The sequence below is a fragment of the Rousettus aegyptiacus genome, unplaced genomic scaffold (assembly GCF_014176215.1).
Source record: "Rousettus aegyptiacus isolate mRouAeg1 unplaced genomic scaffold, mRouAeg1.p scaffold_m13_p_7, whole genome shotgun sequence".
NCBI classification, from domain to species: Eukaryota; Metazoa; Chordata; class Mammalia; order Chiroptera; family Pteropodidae; genus Rousettus; species Rousettus aegyptiacus.
In genome coordinates, this window is record NW_023416310.1 from 2,888,116 (window position 1) to 2,903,096 (window position 14,981).

Genomic DNA, 14,981 nt, shown 5'->3' on the forward strand with positions numbered 1-14,981 from the left:
TTTTAAAATCATTGTTGAGAATTTATTCTAAGGAAATTATCATGCATCATTCTTTTTTAATGGAATAATCTAATTGACCACTAATAAGAGATTAGGTAAACAAATAAATAGTAAATATCCAAACAACGGAATATTGTGCCACTAATCAAAATGACGATGTAGAAAAGTAATAACATAAGGAAATGTTTCTGATATAGTAAATGAATAAAGCAAATTACAAAATCAATCTTAAAGTATGTATTATTCTCTAATTTTAATGTCTTAATGTTTTCTTTTATACAATAAAAATTATTTGAAAATGAAAAAAGTGTTCCCAGAGCTGAGCCTAATAATTTAAGGATAAAAATATCTAAGAGAAGCAAAAACGATAAAACTCTTAGAAGAAAACATAGCTGTCGATCGACGTTGCGTTAGGCAATGGTTTCTTCCGTGGGATACCAAGAACACGAGCAACCAAAAGGAAAAGAAAAAAGCCAAACTGACTTCATCGAAATTAAAAACTTGTATGGCAGAGACACAAAGAGGAAAATGAAGAGAGACCCACAGAGTGGGAGAAAATGTTCGCAGATCGTATCTGATGAGGGCCTACCACAATGTACAAAAAATACTGACAATTCAACAATAAAAAGAAAACTTATTCAATTCCGAAATAGGCAACGGATTTAGATAGATGTTTCCCCAAAGAAAATACACAAGTGGCCAAAAACACATGAAAAGACGCTCACCATCATTAGTCATCAGGGAAATGCAAGTCAAAATCACAACGAAATACTTCTTTACATGCGACTCAGATGACTAGGCTTAAAAACAAAGACAGTCAAAAGCATTGATGAGTACGAGGCAGCTGGAGCCCTCACACACCGCTCGTGGGCTTGTAAAACGGAGCAGCCACTTTGGAAAGCACTTTGGCTCTTCCTCAGAGAGTTAGGCACAGTCACCATGCGACCCAGCTATTCCACTGGGAGGTACGTCCCCGAGGAAACGGAAAATACATGTCCACACAGAGACTTGTGCAGACATGTTCATGGCGCAGATCCATCACAGTCAAAGAGAGGAAGCAACCCAATGTCCGTCAGCCGAGGAAAGCGCAGACGAAAGGTGTTATAGCCGTACAATGAAATCTTATCTGCCAGTGAAAGGAACGGATAACTGAGAGACGCCGCGGCATCGATGACCTGTGAAAATGTGTGGTGGAAGAAGCCAGACACACGAGGCCGCACGTCACGTGACTTCATGCACAGGAAACACAGCGGATCCAGAGGCAGAAGGCGGAGCTGTGGTTGCCAGGGCCGAGGGAGGAGGGGGCGGGAAGCGACTGCTGACGGGCGCGGGGTTCTCTGGGGGCCTCGTCAACGTCCTGGCACCGGGTCGTGACGATGGCCGCACGACGTCAGAAGCGTAACAAACAGCACCGTGAGGGGTGAACGTTATGGTGTGAAAACTGTATCTCGATTTTTTTAAAATTATGGTTAAAAAAAAAAAAAAGAAATATCTACTCGGAGTAAACTGTGAAGAATCGTTATGTACAGGTCATCTGAAACCCAGGTGGTAGATACACGGGCTCTGTAACCTAGAACTTGTGAATTTCCCACTGACAGCCACAGGACAACATCAAGACGACCTCAGCAGAGCGCTTTCTCCTCGAGCTAACGACACACGGCGATGCTCACACGGAGATTTCAGACCTGTTGGCGATTCAGGAAGGAAAATCACATCGGCTCGAGGAAGATGGCGATCAAATCCACAAAGCTATGGTTTACATACTCTATAAACTAACCAAGCATTGCGATACACACTCAGCTAGGAATTACCAAACCTGAATTATTATTATTATTATTATTATTATTATAAACCTTCGCTGTTGACTGGAGTCTTGAGAGCTAAGCTCCTATTTACACACCTGTCCAACTCCTTTGTCCACACACTGTCCTCCGCCTCCCGCCTTGAATCAAAGGTCCCTCCCTAGTGCCTGAGGACGGGTCTAGGATAGCTCTTCTCGGGAGGCTACACGAAGCTGTCGCAGGTAACCGACCTTCTGATGCGATGGTGGTGCATCCGGGCTCTCGGTTCAGTTTGGGCCCTAACCCTCCGCTCCGAAGCCCCTCCCGGCCCGGCGTCCGGTTTATGCCGGCCGTCGAAGAGGAAACCGCAGGCCCAGAATGGAGTCGCTTGTGCTCCAGCCCGCGGCACCAAATCTAGACTTAGTACCTGACCTGATTCAGGCTTCTCCAGGATGTAATCTTAGTTGGTCAGGACCAACCAGGTAATCGTCACCTGGGCCCTCTCCATCCTCGCTCCCCCAGTGCCAGGAAGTCCCAGGCGGCAAAGCCAGAAGGCCCAGCTCCTTGTCCCAGTTGTCCGGTTACCAGCTGTGCGACTCCAGGTGCTCAGAGCACACGGGTGGGAGCCGTGGAGACACCAGCACAGAGCTCTGCCACTCCGGCTCCAAAGAAACTTAGGGCCAGTACCCGGACCGACCGAGATTAATCACACCCTCCACAGTGTGTGGTCTAGAGGCGACCCGCAGAGGCTGCTGGGGCCAAAAGCTGCAGGAAAAACTGTTGAAAAGCGACCCGCAGGGCCCAAGGCAGGGGCGCCAGCTGGGCTGGCCCTTGGGGGCAGGCAGCAACCCAGGACCCAGCGCGGGGCAAGCGGGAGAAGTGGGAACCCAAGAAAGGCAGCCATCAGGGGTGGAGGACGCCGGAGGGAGGCAGGGGGCAGCAGGGCCGCGGCTGGGAACAGGTGTCGGAACCCGGACCCTGGTCACCGGAAGCGGGGATGAGCCACCAAAGCGCGGAGCAGGACGGGAGGGCGGAACGGGGAGCGCGCCCCGCCAGCCCCTAGGCCAGGCCAGGCTTCTGCGTCAGCCTGGCCAAGGTCACGGGCTGGCGGACGCTGAACTCTGTGCCCTGCACAGAGAAGGCAGCCAGGCGTCTGCTGCAACGAGGGAGCCTCAGGGTCTGAGAGCCAGAGCCAGAGCTGGACAGAGCGCAGCTAAAGGCCACTGGCCCTCCTCCCGGGTCTCCTGGCCCCCGCGGGCCTCCCACCCTCGGAGCCGGCGCAAACAGCCTGCGCCCCCGGGTGGCGTTTGCAGGACACACTGCGCATGTCAGCCTTACAAAGGCTCTGAGGCTGGTATCGTTATCGCCATTCTCCAGACCAAATAAAGTGAAGCCAAAGCAGGTTGACTGGCCCGCACGAGGCTACCAGCGAGCAAGTGACAGTGCCGGACGTCCCACAGGGCCGAGCCGAGCAGCCCCCAGCCCCCGGAGGCCTCCAGGGGGCCCTTGGGCTTCCCGGTGTTGCCTCCTCCCGACCCCCACCCCGCCCCACCCCCACCAGGCCCAGAAGCTGACTCAACCACTCAGTAAAGAAAACACTAGAAGAGTGTTGTTCATTTTGCTTTGCTATCGATTTCCCTTAGGGGAAGCTAATACTTTTGGAGCCTAACAAGGCTGGGCTGGGTGTGAATTTGGGCGGGGCCGTCGGCTGACCCCGCCCCGCAAGGTCTCTCTCTCCCACGCAGGGCGTTTGTGACAGACCCAGGACTTCCTCATCCTCTTGTAACCTCTCTGCCCTTGGACAAGAACTCACGTGACCTTCCGTTTCTCCAGCGCATCCCCGTGTAAAAGGGAAGTCGTCGCTGTGCGATGGAGAGGGTTAGAGGCCAGGGTGTGTGCGACCCGCCTCCGACGCACCCTGTCCTCGTGGGCGATGAGCTGAGTCACTAAGCATAGCGCACCCTACAGGAAACCTCACCCCAGTGTCCAGACTCATCCAATGCCCCCCAAATCAGCGGAGGCTGCCATGCATCCGGCACCAGCCCGTGAGCACACGAGCCCCCCCACGAAGAGCCCCCTAGGCCTCAGAGTTGCAACGCCACGCAGAAGGAGACAAAGAATCTGGAAGTTTCGCTCACCTGCACGAACACACGATGCTGGGGTTGAAGACCAGCTTCGAGAAGTGAAGAGAGGGGCGAAGCAACCCGCTCGAGACATCGGGGGACCTCGGGCACCCCGTCCGGCCGCTGCGCCTGGGGGCAGGACGCGCGCCGCAAGGCCCCCAGCGGCGGCGCCCCAGTGCGCATGCGCAGGAAGCCGCGGGCCACGCGCCGCCGCCTCGGGCTGGTTCTGCAGCCGCCGCCGGCCAGGCGCGACCCCAGGGACCGGGAACGCCACCGCCGCCCCGCAGCCCGGGCTGGGCTGCTGCCTTTCTCGTTCCCCAGTCGGTGCGGGGGCTTCGATCCGTCACAGTGCTCCCGCGGAGAATGACCCCCAAAAGAAAGAGGCCTTGTCCCGCTTAGCAGGCCCGGGACGCGCCGCCGCCGGCAGACGCGAGGGGACGCGCCGGCGCCCCGGGGGCCCGGCTCCGGCTGCGGTGCGCCGCGGTCTGGCCTTCAGAGCCCGGGAGAAGTGTGTAGCCTGCCAACGCAAAGATGATGGAGTCTGTCGTCAGATGCTGAGAAACCTCAGGCCGCGCCGGGGAGTGGTGGCCTTGAACGTGAAAGCTCTCGTGTGGCCTGTGTCGCAGAAGCGGCATGTCGTCCGGGCGCGATGCTTTGATAGGTTATCACAGAGCCTCCAAGCCGTCCGGAGCCAGAGTGATCCGGTCTGACCTCTGCGTTAGTGATAAGGAAACCAAACCCCAGCAGAGAGAAGACTCCTGCGAGGTCACAGAGGCAGTGTGCCGGAGCCAAGGGCGGCCGGAGCCCCGGCCAGTGCCTGTGACAGGCCGCACCGCATCCCCCGAAATGCATACGTTAAAGTCTTAACCCCAGAACCTCAAAATTTGAGTATATTTGGAAATACGGCCCTAAAAAAGATAATTAAAGTAAACGAGGTCACTGGGGTGGGGCCCAATGCGACTGGTGTCCTAATAAGAGAAGGAGTTGGGACACAGAGTGACACAGAGGGGCAACCGTCTGAGGACGTGGGGAGACGAGGAGACAGGTCCCGGGAGAAAGCAGTGCCGCGAACACCTGGAGCTCCAACGCGCGGCCTCCAGCGCCGTGAGCAGTAAATTTCTGCCGCTTCAGTCACCCGGTCTGTGGGGCTCACTACAGCAGCCCCGGGGCACCAACACGAGGCCTCTTTCTGCTCCCCCCGCCCCCGCCCTCACGACATGGCAGCCGCTTAGGAAACAGCAATTGTTAAGTGCCTCATTTCTGCACACTTACTGAAATTGCTGGCCTGTTGGGCAAAGCGCTTTGAATTTGTAAACATGCATTTGGGAGACTCCCTGGGATGCTGTCTGCCCTGTGCAGATGGCCGTACGAGGTCACGGCAGTGGCTTTTCTATGTGACCAGTAAGCTGACTCTGCGATCGGTTCTCCGAGAAGTGATTCGAGGGGTTGCAGGTGGCGGTGCCACCCCCGAAGTGACTGTTTAAGGGGGGCAATGCTCGCGCTTGTGGATGAGATCAAGTTCATCTGTTTGGACAAAGTGTAGCAAAAGTATCTTGATTTATTTTCTTACTTCTTAAGTTATGGAGATGAACCGAGTAGAGATTAGCGAGACTTCTGAGGGGGATATGGGGGGGCCGGGTAGGCGGAGGCCGGAGTGGGAGAAACCCGAGAATGGGCCTCACTGACATGTGCATCCGACACACAGCTAGTGACCAGCATTCTGTGGGTAGAGAGAGGGCTGTGAGGCGGACACGTCACCAAGCGCTGTGGGTGACAGAAGCCACACGGCACAGCAGTCGCTCGCACTTGAGGACTTACAGCCAGCCCGCCTCCAGCGCTCGCTGGCTGCGTGAGCTTGGCCGAGTTCCTTAACCTCTCTGTGCCTCTGTTTCCCTGTTACGTTTTTAAATAGAATTCACAGTGACACCTCTCCCAAGGGCGGCTGTGAGGACCCTTCGAGTTAAAACGTACAGAACCGTTGCCACAGTGACTGGCACGCAAAGCCCTGTCCACCTTCCGTCTGGCTGGCGAAGTCAGACGCCCCGAGGGGCAATCACGAGGACGTTCAAGGGTGGGCTAACAAAGGGCGCAGCGAGGGCTTTGGAAGCCTTAAGGAGAGAGCCTGCGTCTTCGCAGGGCTGGGGCGTGCGATGACCAGCCATCCAAGGTGACTCGTGACCTGGTTCTGGAGCACAGATGAAGACTGTTCTGGAAGAGAGGTCGCCTGGAGGCAAAGCCAGAAGGCTTGCAAAAATATCACCCGTTTGGGGAAATGCAAGGAGTTCCTTGCCACTGGGGCGAAGGCCATGCTGGGGAGGGCAGCGGGGAAGGGGAACGGAGAGGCGGAGCGTGGCGGGCCGTGTGAGGCCTCCGGTAGAGCAGGGAGCCCCACCACTGCAGGCTTAACGCAGGAGGCGGCGCGGCCCTCAGATCGGGCAGCTGGCTGCCGCTGCTGTCCACAGCCAGGCAGAAGGAAAGGAACCGAAAGCAGGAGACACGTTAGGGCCCTGCGCGCCAGTCCAAGCAGGAGATGGAAGGACTCAGACCAGGGCCGTGGCCGCGAGGGGCGGAGGCAGAGGGAGGGGGCGCCAGGTCACTTCCTTTCCCTGAGCACACAGAGCGCTACATTCCCCGGCTTCCCTGGTGGTTCGCTTAGGGGCCTTAGGACTCAGTTTCGGTCAGTGGCATGGGCTGGAAGTGATGTCGGCCTTTTCCGGGCTTCTTGCAGAATCCTCTGGTCTGCTCTTCCCCCTTCATAGTGAGCCTAGACGTCCCAGGCTCCAGATGGCCCAGCGACAGCTGGAACCAGGCACAATCCCTGAGTGACTGCCCGGAGGAGAGCCACTGGGAGTCACACCCAACCCACATCAGATCTGTGTGGGCAAGAGACAAAGGTGTAGGGCGGTAAGCCGCTGAGACTCTGGGGATGTTTGTTACACAGCATAGCCCACCTGACCACACCCGGGGCATCAGAGCACACTGGCCATTAAACGGACCACGGAGAGAGGTGAGTCTAGGATGACAGGCAGGGCAGCCAGGCAAAGGCAGCGCCACTCACTGTGGCAGGAGAGACTGCACGATAAGTCATCGTTGTTACCTTAGACGTGTGTGTGTGAGGTGCTCCTGGCAAAAAGCAGACGACAACTGGGAATGTGGATGTGACCGCATCAGGGAAAAGGCTGGAGCTGCGGCTGTAGATTCGGGGGTCTCGGCTTCTGCGTGGCGGCCGAGGTCTTGCAGAAGGAAAGGGCACAGAGGCTTCAAGAAGAGTCGGCGGCGGGCTGAATGCTGCAGACGGACCGAGTCGGAGGCAGACCGAACGCACCCACGCCTCCGGGAGACAGCAGGCCACCAAAACCTCGTGGAAGCATCTGGCCACGGAGGGAAGGAGGAGAGCTGAGGGGGACGCGGAGCCCCGGAGGTGAGCACTAAGCAGGGAGAGATGGACGCCTGACCAGCAGAGGAGAAATGGGAGACGGCGCAGCCGCGGGAGGTGAGACTCGATGGGAGGACGTCGAGGGCGAAAACGCAGAAGGCGGCAGGGGCCGGCGAAGGGCACGGCTGGCCCCACGGCCTCCGGGCCAACTTCCTGCGGGGGCGTCGCGTTCCCGAGACGGGAGCCTACCGAGGACGCAGCCCCCCTCCCGGGAAACTGCCTGCCTGCGCAGAGAAACCCCGAGCTCCCGACCCAGGGACAGCACCTGACGGCCCGGGCCGGCCCGTGGGGCTGGATTCAGCTAAATGATAACCCGGCCCGGGGGGGCCCCGCCGGGGTGAGGAAGATAACAGGTGTTTATGACAGTCCCGGCCCTTGAGGCCCCATGGTCTAGAAGGAGATAAGGCGGTTCAGAAATAACTCCCTGGAGGCAGACAGTCCCAAGGACCCCAGGAGAGGGGCAGATAGCAGGCAGAGGAAATTCCGAATGAAGATCACTTCCAGCTGGAGAGCTGGAGGAGGTTAGGAAGTAAACATTGGAGGCGGGGCTCCGTGGTCCAGGCCGAACATTGGGCCGCCACTGTCACCTCCGGGTCTGCAGCAAGTGGTGCCCTCCTTCGCCTCACCTGGCCCCCCTTCCTGGTGTGATCAGCTGCCTCTGCTGCCACATGGGTCTTCTGAGCAGACTTTGTTCCTTGGGTGATCGGCAGTATCGCGAGTCCAACGTGGTGACAAGAGCTGGCTCGTGGGTCTCCATGGGCGCCCCCTGGGATCGTGGGAACGCAAGGTGCTTGAGCGGGACCCCAAGGACAGCAGGAATCTACAGTTCGTGTAAATGGTGACCGGGCTGGCGAAACCCACAGCACCTGCTTTGGCACATACGGGCCGCGCTCCTTGTGTAAGCCAGTCTGGACTTCCGTCAGCACACACTAGGCGGCTTGAACCACAGTGTTCATTACTCATCATCACAGAAAACCTGCTGGACAGTGCCGGGTTAGACCTGTCAGTGGAGCGAGCCCAGCGGGAAGCTGGGGCGCACGGGGGAGGGGGGAGGGCCCGCGTGAGCAGGACACAGCGGAACCCTAAACCAGATTCGGGGATGTAAGAAGCCAGCTTGTCCTTGACAGGGGTCCCAAAGGAAGCCATGCGCCCTATGTATGAAGAAAGGCTAAACCAAGATAATAAACTATTGAAAGGACTAAAAATACTTCGTCTCTCCTCAACCTTGACAAATGTACCTTCTTGACGATGCATTAGCTTCCTAGGATGGCTTCGAAGTAAAGAAGATGATCGGGGATGAAGAGAGGCGTTACGTAACGGCAGAGGAGTCCGTTCTCCGAGAGACAGAAAAATCCCCAACGTGCGTGCCCCGAACAACAGAGCATCGACCCGGGCCGGTAACCGCTAGGACTGTGGGGAGGAGAAAAGGCATCGGCTGTTACGGTCGGCGCCTCCAAGACCCCTCTTTCAGGGATCGACAGATGCGACAAGCAGAAACTCGGGCAGGACACAGATGACCTGAATGGTCAACGCGCCCTAGCCGGCATTTATAGAATACCCCGTCCAACAACAGCAGGGCTCATGTCCTTCCCGAAGCGTGTGCTTCAGGCAAAAGCAGCCAGACTAATCTGCGTTAGTAAGTGGGAGTCACCGCTGGGGAGCAGGTAGGGGTGGCGGTCTCCAGGGGTACCCAGGAGAGAGGCAGGGGTTGCTTCTAGAACGCCAGCCAAGTTCTGTCCTGACAGCTGCACGTGCGCTTTGTGGTAACGCATCATGACACGGGCTCACACTGCGCACGCTCTTTCTCTGCATAGTGTGCGTTGGTTAAGTTAATTTTTTAAAACACAGAGAATAACAGGGTCCCCGGGCAAATGGAGCTGCCTGGATGACAAGTGGGATGGACGTCCCGAGGGCTGCCCGTCTGGCTTGCAGCAGCTCAGAACACTCCAGAACGAGTTACTTCAAGAAGAGGGAGAAAGTGCCCGGCGAGGGGCAGAGGCGGCCATGGAGCCGTACCGCCGCAGAGGCCACGGGAGGGCGGGTGCTCCCGAAGACCTTCCTTCTCTCAGGGGGAAAGAAAGGAGGGCTCGGGGGGGCTGAGGAGCCAGTCGAGGGACGAGGGGGCAGGAAGGGCCCCTCGACGCTCTGCCCCCTGCGGGGACAGACACAGCACGTTTCCTGCAACGTGCTTCCTTTCGTGAGACGCGTGATGCTTTGTCATGGGATTTGGTGGCGCTTTTTTTGTGAGAAATCCATGACCCTATTCAAACCTCTCAACTGCCGTGAGACCGTCGTCGATCCCGAATTCGGCGTCTCCACAGAGCTACACACGCTCGCCTCCCTTTCCTGTTTTTTGCCCCCTCGTGGATCTTATAAACGCCTCGCTTTCCGTGATCGTAACTGTTCATTATAACGGGCAGGGGGCAGGGGAGCGGAGAGAAACGAAATGATTAAAGCGGCCTCTCCGCACTCTTCCTCGAGGCCGACATTTCCTTAGCCGTTTATCTTCCGACCAAAGATGTTGTGAATGAAGGAACAAACGAGTGAAGAAATAGGCGACTTCGTCAGAGCCACCAGCGCGCGGCGAGACCGGGCGCCTTCGCCTTCTCCGCTTCTCCAGCTGTTGACGCCCAAAACGATAAAAAAAAAAAATTAAATAATGCGGATGCAGACGTCGGATGGCCGCAAGGGGAAGAATGAGGAAGCTCCGCCCCTAGACCAATCAGCCACGAAAAATCGGGACGGCTTTTGTTTTTTTTCTGGTACCATTTTTATAATTAACCTACAAACCTAAATTCTGTGGAAAAGAACCCAGTGCGAAGCCCCAAAGCAGTAATAAAATTCCCACTTCTGAGGCTCTCGTTCCGGCATGCCGCGGCGTGAGCTTCTTTCCCATTTCCTCCCCTCCTCTGCCAACAAGGAGTGAAATAAATACTCACTCTTTAACCCGTGGCCTTACATTTAATCCCGGGTCTCTAGGGGGCCTTACTGCTTTTCTAGTCTGGCCTTCTCATTACGCAGATAAGAACAACAAGGCTCAGAGAAACTGCAATCTGCCCAAGGTCACGTGAGGTCAGAGGTACAGCAGGACAGGGCGTCTGCCCTGCCTGCCTTGCATGGGTAGAGGTGAGAGCGCACCCAGCACACCTACAGATGCCACCTCAGTCCAGACATCTGGTCCACCGCTTGACCCTTGGTCCTGATCCTCAGCCTCCGCAGGCTGTCAGGACGAAGGCCAGGCCGTCAGGACAGGGGCCGGGCCATCAGGACAGGGGCCAGGCCGTCAGGACGAAGGCCAGGCTGTCAGGACGAAGGCCAGGCTGTCAGGACAAAGGCCAGGCCGTCAGGACAGGGGCTGGGCCATCAGGACGGGGGCCGGGCTATCAGGACGAAGGCCGGGCCGTCAGGATGGGGGCCAGGCCATCAGGACGGGGGCCGGGCCATCAGGACAAAGACCAGCCTGTCAGGACAGAGGGCTAGGCCATCAGGACGAAGGCCAGGCCGTCAGGACGAAGGCTAGGCCGTTGGGAAGGGGGCTGGGCCGTCAGGACAGGGGCCAGGCCGTCAGGATGAAGGCCAGGCCGTCAGGACGAAGGCTAGGCCATCGGGACGGGGGCTGGGCCGTCAGAACGGGGACCGGGCCGTCAGGACAGGGGCCAGGCCTTCCCGGCAGGCTAAGCCTGGCCAGCTCTAGGCGGAGGCCCTACCTCCTGCACCTGCCCAGGTTCCCCCCATCACCGGCTCCCGCAGGAGCGCTGTTAATACAGGAAGACATCCCAGAGACAGCGCAGCACAGGAAGCCTCCTCCATGCATTTCCCGCCCGGGGCTGATGCCCGATTGGCCTGCTGGGCCGACGTCCTCACCCGGCCCACAGCAGGCTCTCATCCCGCTGGCCTCTTTGGGTCTGGCCTCAGGGGGCTCCCACCGCAGGCGCCCAGGTCCCTGCCCCAGCTCTCCTCAGATGACGTGGTGAACCGGGCCATGTGGCCAACCGCCCACTGCTGACTGTACCGTCACAACTCGCAGCCACCAGGATCCGTGGGTGGCACTGGAGGTGGCCCTGGAAAGTGGGGACAACGGATGGACAAAGGACGGACAGGCGGCTCACTGATGAGCTGGCTCTGCAAAGAGAAGGGAGTCCTACGCTTCCCCGAAAAGCTCTTTTGCCCCTAAAGCGCCGGTTCCCGCACCCCATCCCTACGAATACAAAAAAAGCCCTGATGCCAGACTCACACTCAGAAGACTCCACCTACCTCCCTGCCTCAGCGGTGGAGGGAGCGCAGATGCTCAGGGGACACCCCCCGGGCACCCCAGCGCTGACGAGAGGGGCCGGCCCTATTCAAATGCTCTTCAGCGACAGAATCACTTCATCAAGAGAATTAGCAAAGAGCTTCAGCAGGCAAAACAGAAAAGCAAAGCTGGTCTGATTGAAGCAAAAAACGGAGCATGGCTGGAGAGGCACCGCTCGCCCCGGCCAGGCCCCTTGCCCTCCACCAGGAGCCCAGGACCCCACAAAGCACCCCGTACACAGCGGCCAACAGAGCCGGGGCCCAGGAGCCCAGACCTTCCCCAGCCCGCGGCTCCCAGCTTGGAGGCCAGTTACAGGCCCCGCTGTGAGGAGGCGTCAGGAGGCTGGAGTAGATGAGGGCTGTGTGTGTGTGTGTGTGTGTGTGTGTGCGTGCGCACACGTGTGTGCCTGGGGTGTGTCGGGAGGTGGGGAGAGAAGAACTGGATCAATATAAAATTTAACTCCACAGCTAAACACACAGGACATAGTCAAACCATTTCACCAAACGGCCATAAAACTAAAAGGTAAATAGGAAATCCCTAAGTTTCAGGGCTCCGTCTGAGTAGGGAGTGGTGGACAGACAGTGTTATCTGAACTAAGTCAAGCTCGCAGTGACCCTGGTGGACCCGGCAAACAGAGCAAGGACCGGAGTCTCCCCACCGGCTGCCCCATAAAACCCTCCCCAAGGCCGGGTGCCGGGCTCCGGGCCCAGGTCGAGGCCGAGTCTCCACGGCTGAAGGACGCAGGGCCCCTGGGAACTGACCCTATGGCGAGCGGCAGTCCTCAGCGAGGCCCTCGGTGAGCCTGGGTTCGCACCTCGGGCAAGCACCTCGGGGCCTCCCCTCGGCCATTCTGCACCCAGCAGGGAGCTGACCCCAGGCATCAGCCCCAGGGCTCCCCGGGGTGCTGCCGGCCGGGGGCCCGATCTTCAGTCTCACCTCCCGCGGGGTCCCCCTCTCCCTCACGGCCACTCCAGCCTCGCAGCCCAGCAACAGGAAGGGGGCGTCTAAGCGCCTTCCTGAATGCGGCCCCTTGGAGTGGTCAGAGGAGGCGTGACCCCAGGCCTGTTCTAGAAGCTCACGCGCGGGTGGCCACCCAGGAAAGACGCTTCCTCGCAGCAGAAATACCAGAGGAGGATCGGTCAGAAAACTCCCCTGGCCCCCACTCCCCTGACACCCCCGGCAGACAGGGGGAGTGCGGGAGCCCAGGAAGGCGCAGCAGGGGGGCGCCCTGCAGAGGGACGCCCCGCAGAGGGCAAGCTGGGAAGAGCGGCCCACGAAGACACGGACAGAGGCAGGAAGGGGAGGAGAGGGGCGGTTTTCAGGGACGGCAGGAGAGTAACCAGGAAGTGACATCTCTTCGGCACCTTGAGATGCCGGGCCCGGGTCAGCCGCCAGGCGCCTTCGCATGAGCCTTCTGAAGCAAGGGCCGTGCTACCCGTGCACAGACGAGGGTCTGAGACGCAGGGGCTGATACGCTCGCTTGCCACGCGCCGGAGAGTGCCACGGCTGGGCTGGCACCGCGGAGCGAGGGGCGGGGCCTGCACGTGGCGGCCCTGGCGGCCCTGCTGCTGCTGCGTGGGGCTCTGGCCCCCACGGGGCTGCCTTACCCAGTGGAAGAGGATGGAGAAGCGCACACCTTCCTCTAAGGGCACCTGAGGTCGCACGGCAGGCCGGTCAGAGGCCCACGCGTCCCGGGGCAGTAGCTGGCCCTCCCGGTCACGGTGGCCCTCCCCTCCGGGGGCCCTCGCCTCCAGCGGAGGCCCGCGACTCCCCACAGCGTTCTTGCATTCGAGTCACGGCAGGGACCTCACTCTCCACTCATGCTGGGGAGCTGAACTTCTCACAACCCCACTACCTCACCCACGTCACACGGGACACGGGCACCCCGGGGCCCGTCAGCAGCAGAGTGGGTGACCGGGGGGGTGGGGCTGGGCAGCAGGCTCAGAGGAGACCCCTGGGGCGCGGCCAGAGCCCCAGCTGGGCTTCGGCCGCTGGCGGCGGGGGAGCAAGGCACAAAGGAAAGCCCGAACCTTCGGCATGACCACCTGCCGGTCACGGTCCTCTGTCGGATGGCAGTTCCAGGGACAAGAGCGAATCGAGCACTTGGTGCTTAGAGGAGCATTCGCTTCGAGCAGGAGAATGAGGCCAAAGGGACTCAGGCAGCCGGCCTGCAAGAGGCCACGCGAGGGACCCGGGAGACCGCGCGGGGCGGCCGGGTGTGCATCCTGCAGACGACGAGCTGGCCACCCGGGTGACGTGAGTCAACCTTCCACACAGCGGTCACCTCCGGGGGGCTGCGGCGTGGGCGACGAGTCATGCCTTTCTTGTGACAGTCCCGGGGCGGATGCTTTTCATTCGCTTCGGGAGAAATTGCTCCCGAAGTGTTTCTCACGTAAAGCGAGCTGAGCGCGCCGCCGTCGGCAGCGCCCGACACGGGATGGCACCTGGAGCCGCGAAGAGGCGCTGGCTGCCACCTCCGGGTGCTTTTAGGTGTGCGAACACCCAGAAGTCAGCACGGTTCTACTTTCTACTTGACAAGTCGGTGCAGCAGCTCTTCAGGTGAAAACTACGTCAGCTCCAAACCTCCCCGTCCTGCCCCCCGCCCCCGCCACGCTGAGCGCTGGCCTCCTCCGCGCCTGTGAGTCCCCCGCTCTCTGGGCGTGAACTGGGAGGTGCTACAGTCCCCACCCCCCCCACCCCGGGTGTGAACTGGGACGTGCTAGCACAGCACCCCCATCAGACCCCAGGGTCCTCCGGGCCAGCTCCGCAGCCCGCGCCTGGGCCAGGAGCCCGCTGATGACTGTTCCTGGGAGGGTCCGCTCTGGCCCTGCCCATAGCCGCCTCGCAGAGCCCCCTGGGGCTGGACTTCGCCCCACGGTCCCCTGCTGTGTGGCTCTCAGCAAACCAGCCAACACCGCTGTGCCTCAGGGGCCTCGTCTCTGAATTGGGGGTCATTATAAAGACCGCCAGATAGAACTTTCTGGGAGGATTAAGCGAAATGGTGCAGGTGAATCACGGAGCGTCGCTGATCACCACTGGCCGGTCACAGACCTCGGCTACGGTTACGACGGAGCCACCAATGGGCCAAATTAACAGAAAATCTAACGGGAAAGAGTGACAGCGCCAGCCATAAAATTCTTGGTTTATTTAGTTTACCTTAATGGTCATTTTGCAGTACTCGAAAGCAGTGGATATAATCACTCACTGGGCAAAACATGCAGAATTGGTAAGCATCTCCGTCTGCATGTTATACTGTGATTTAAAATCGATGCTAACGGGCCCTGGACTACAGTCGTCACATGTCAGTAGTTTTACAGGAGGGACAGACTCGCCTGCAGGGGCTCAGGGGG

At 59.0% G+C, this 14,981-nt stretch overlaps 1 protein-coding gene across 21 annotated transcripts in view; it reads right to left on the minus strand.

The window, feature by feature from the left end:
* LOC107498271 overlaps window positions 1-14,981 on the minus strand; it is an 82,036-nt gene that overhangs the window by 47,713 nt on the left and 19,342 nt on the right. For 2 of the 21 annotated variants that reach the window (XR_004952008.1, XR_004952004.1), the window contains exons 3-4: window positions 8,579-8,750; window positions 7,282-8,316 (exon numbers count right to left, since the gene is read on the minus strand). The exons of 4 other annotated variants lie outside the window; for them this stretch is intronic. Coding sequence is in view for 1 of the 17 variants with exons in the window: in XM_016121161.2 (XP_015976647.2) it covers window positions 6,918-7,275; window positions 7,967-8,106; window positions 8,223-8,486 (762 nt within the window). In the remaining 16 variants the exon portion in view is untranslated. 15 more of the 21 variants (XR_004952009.1, XR_004952007.1, XR_004952006.1 and 12 more) reach the window with 15 other exon arrangements.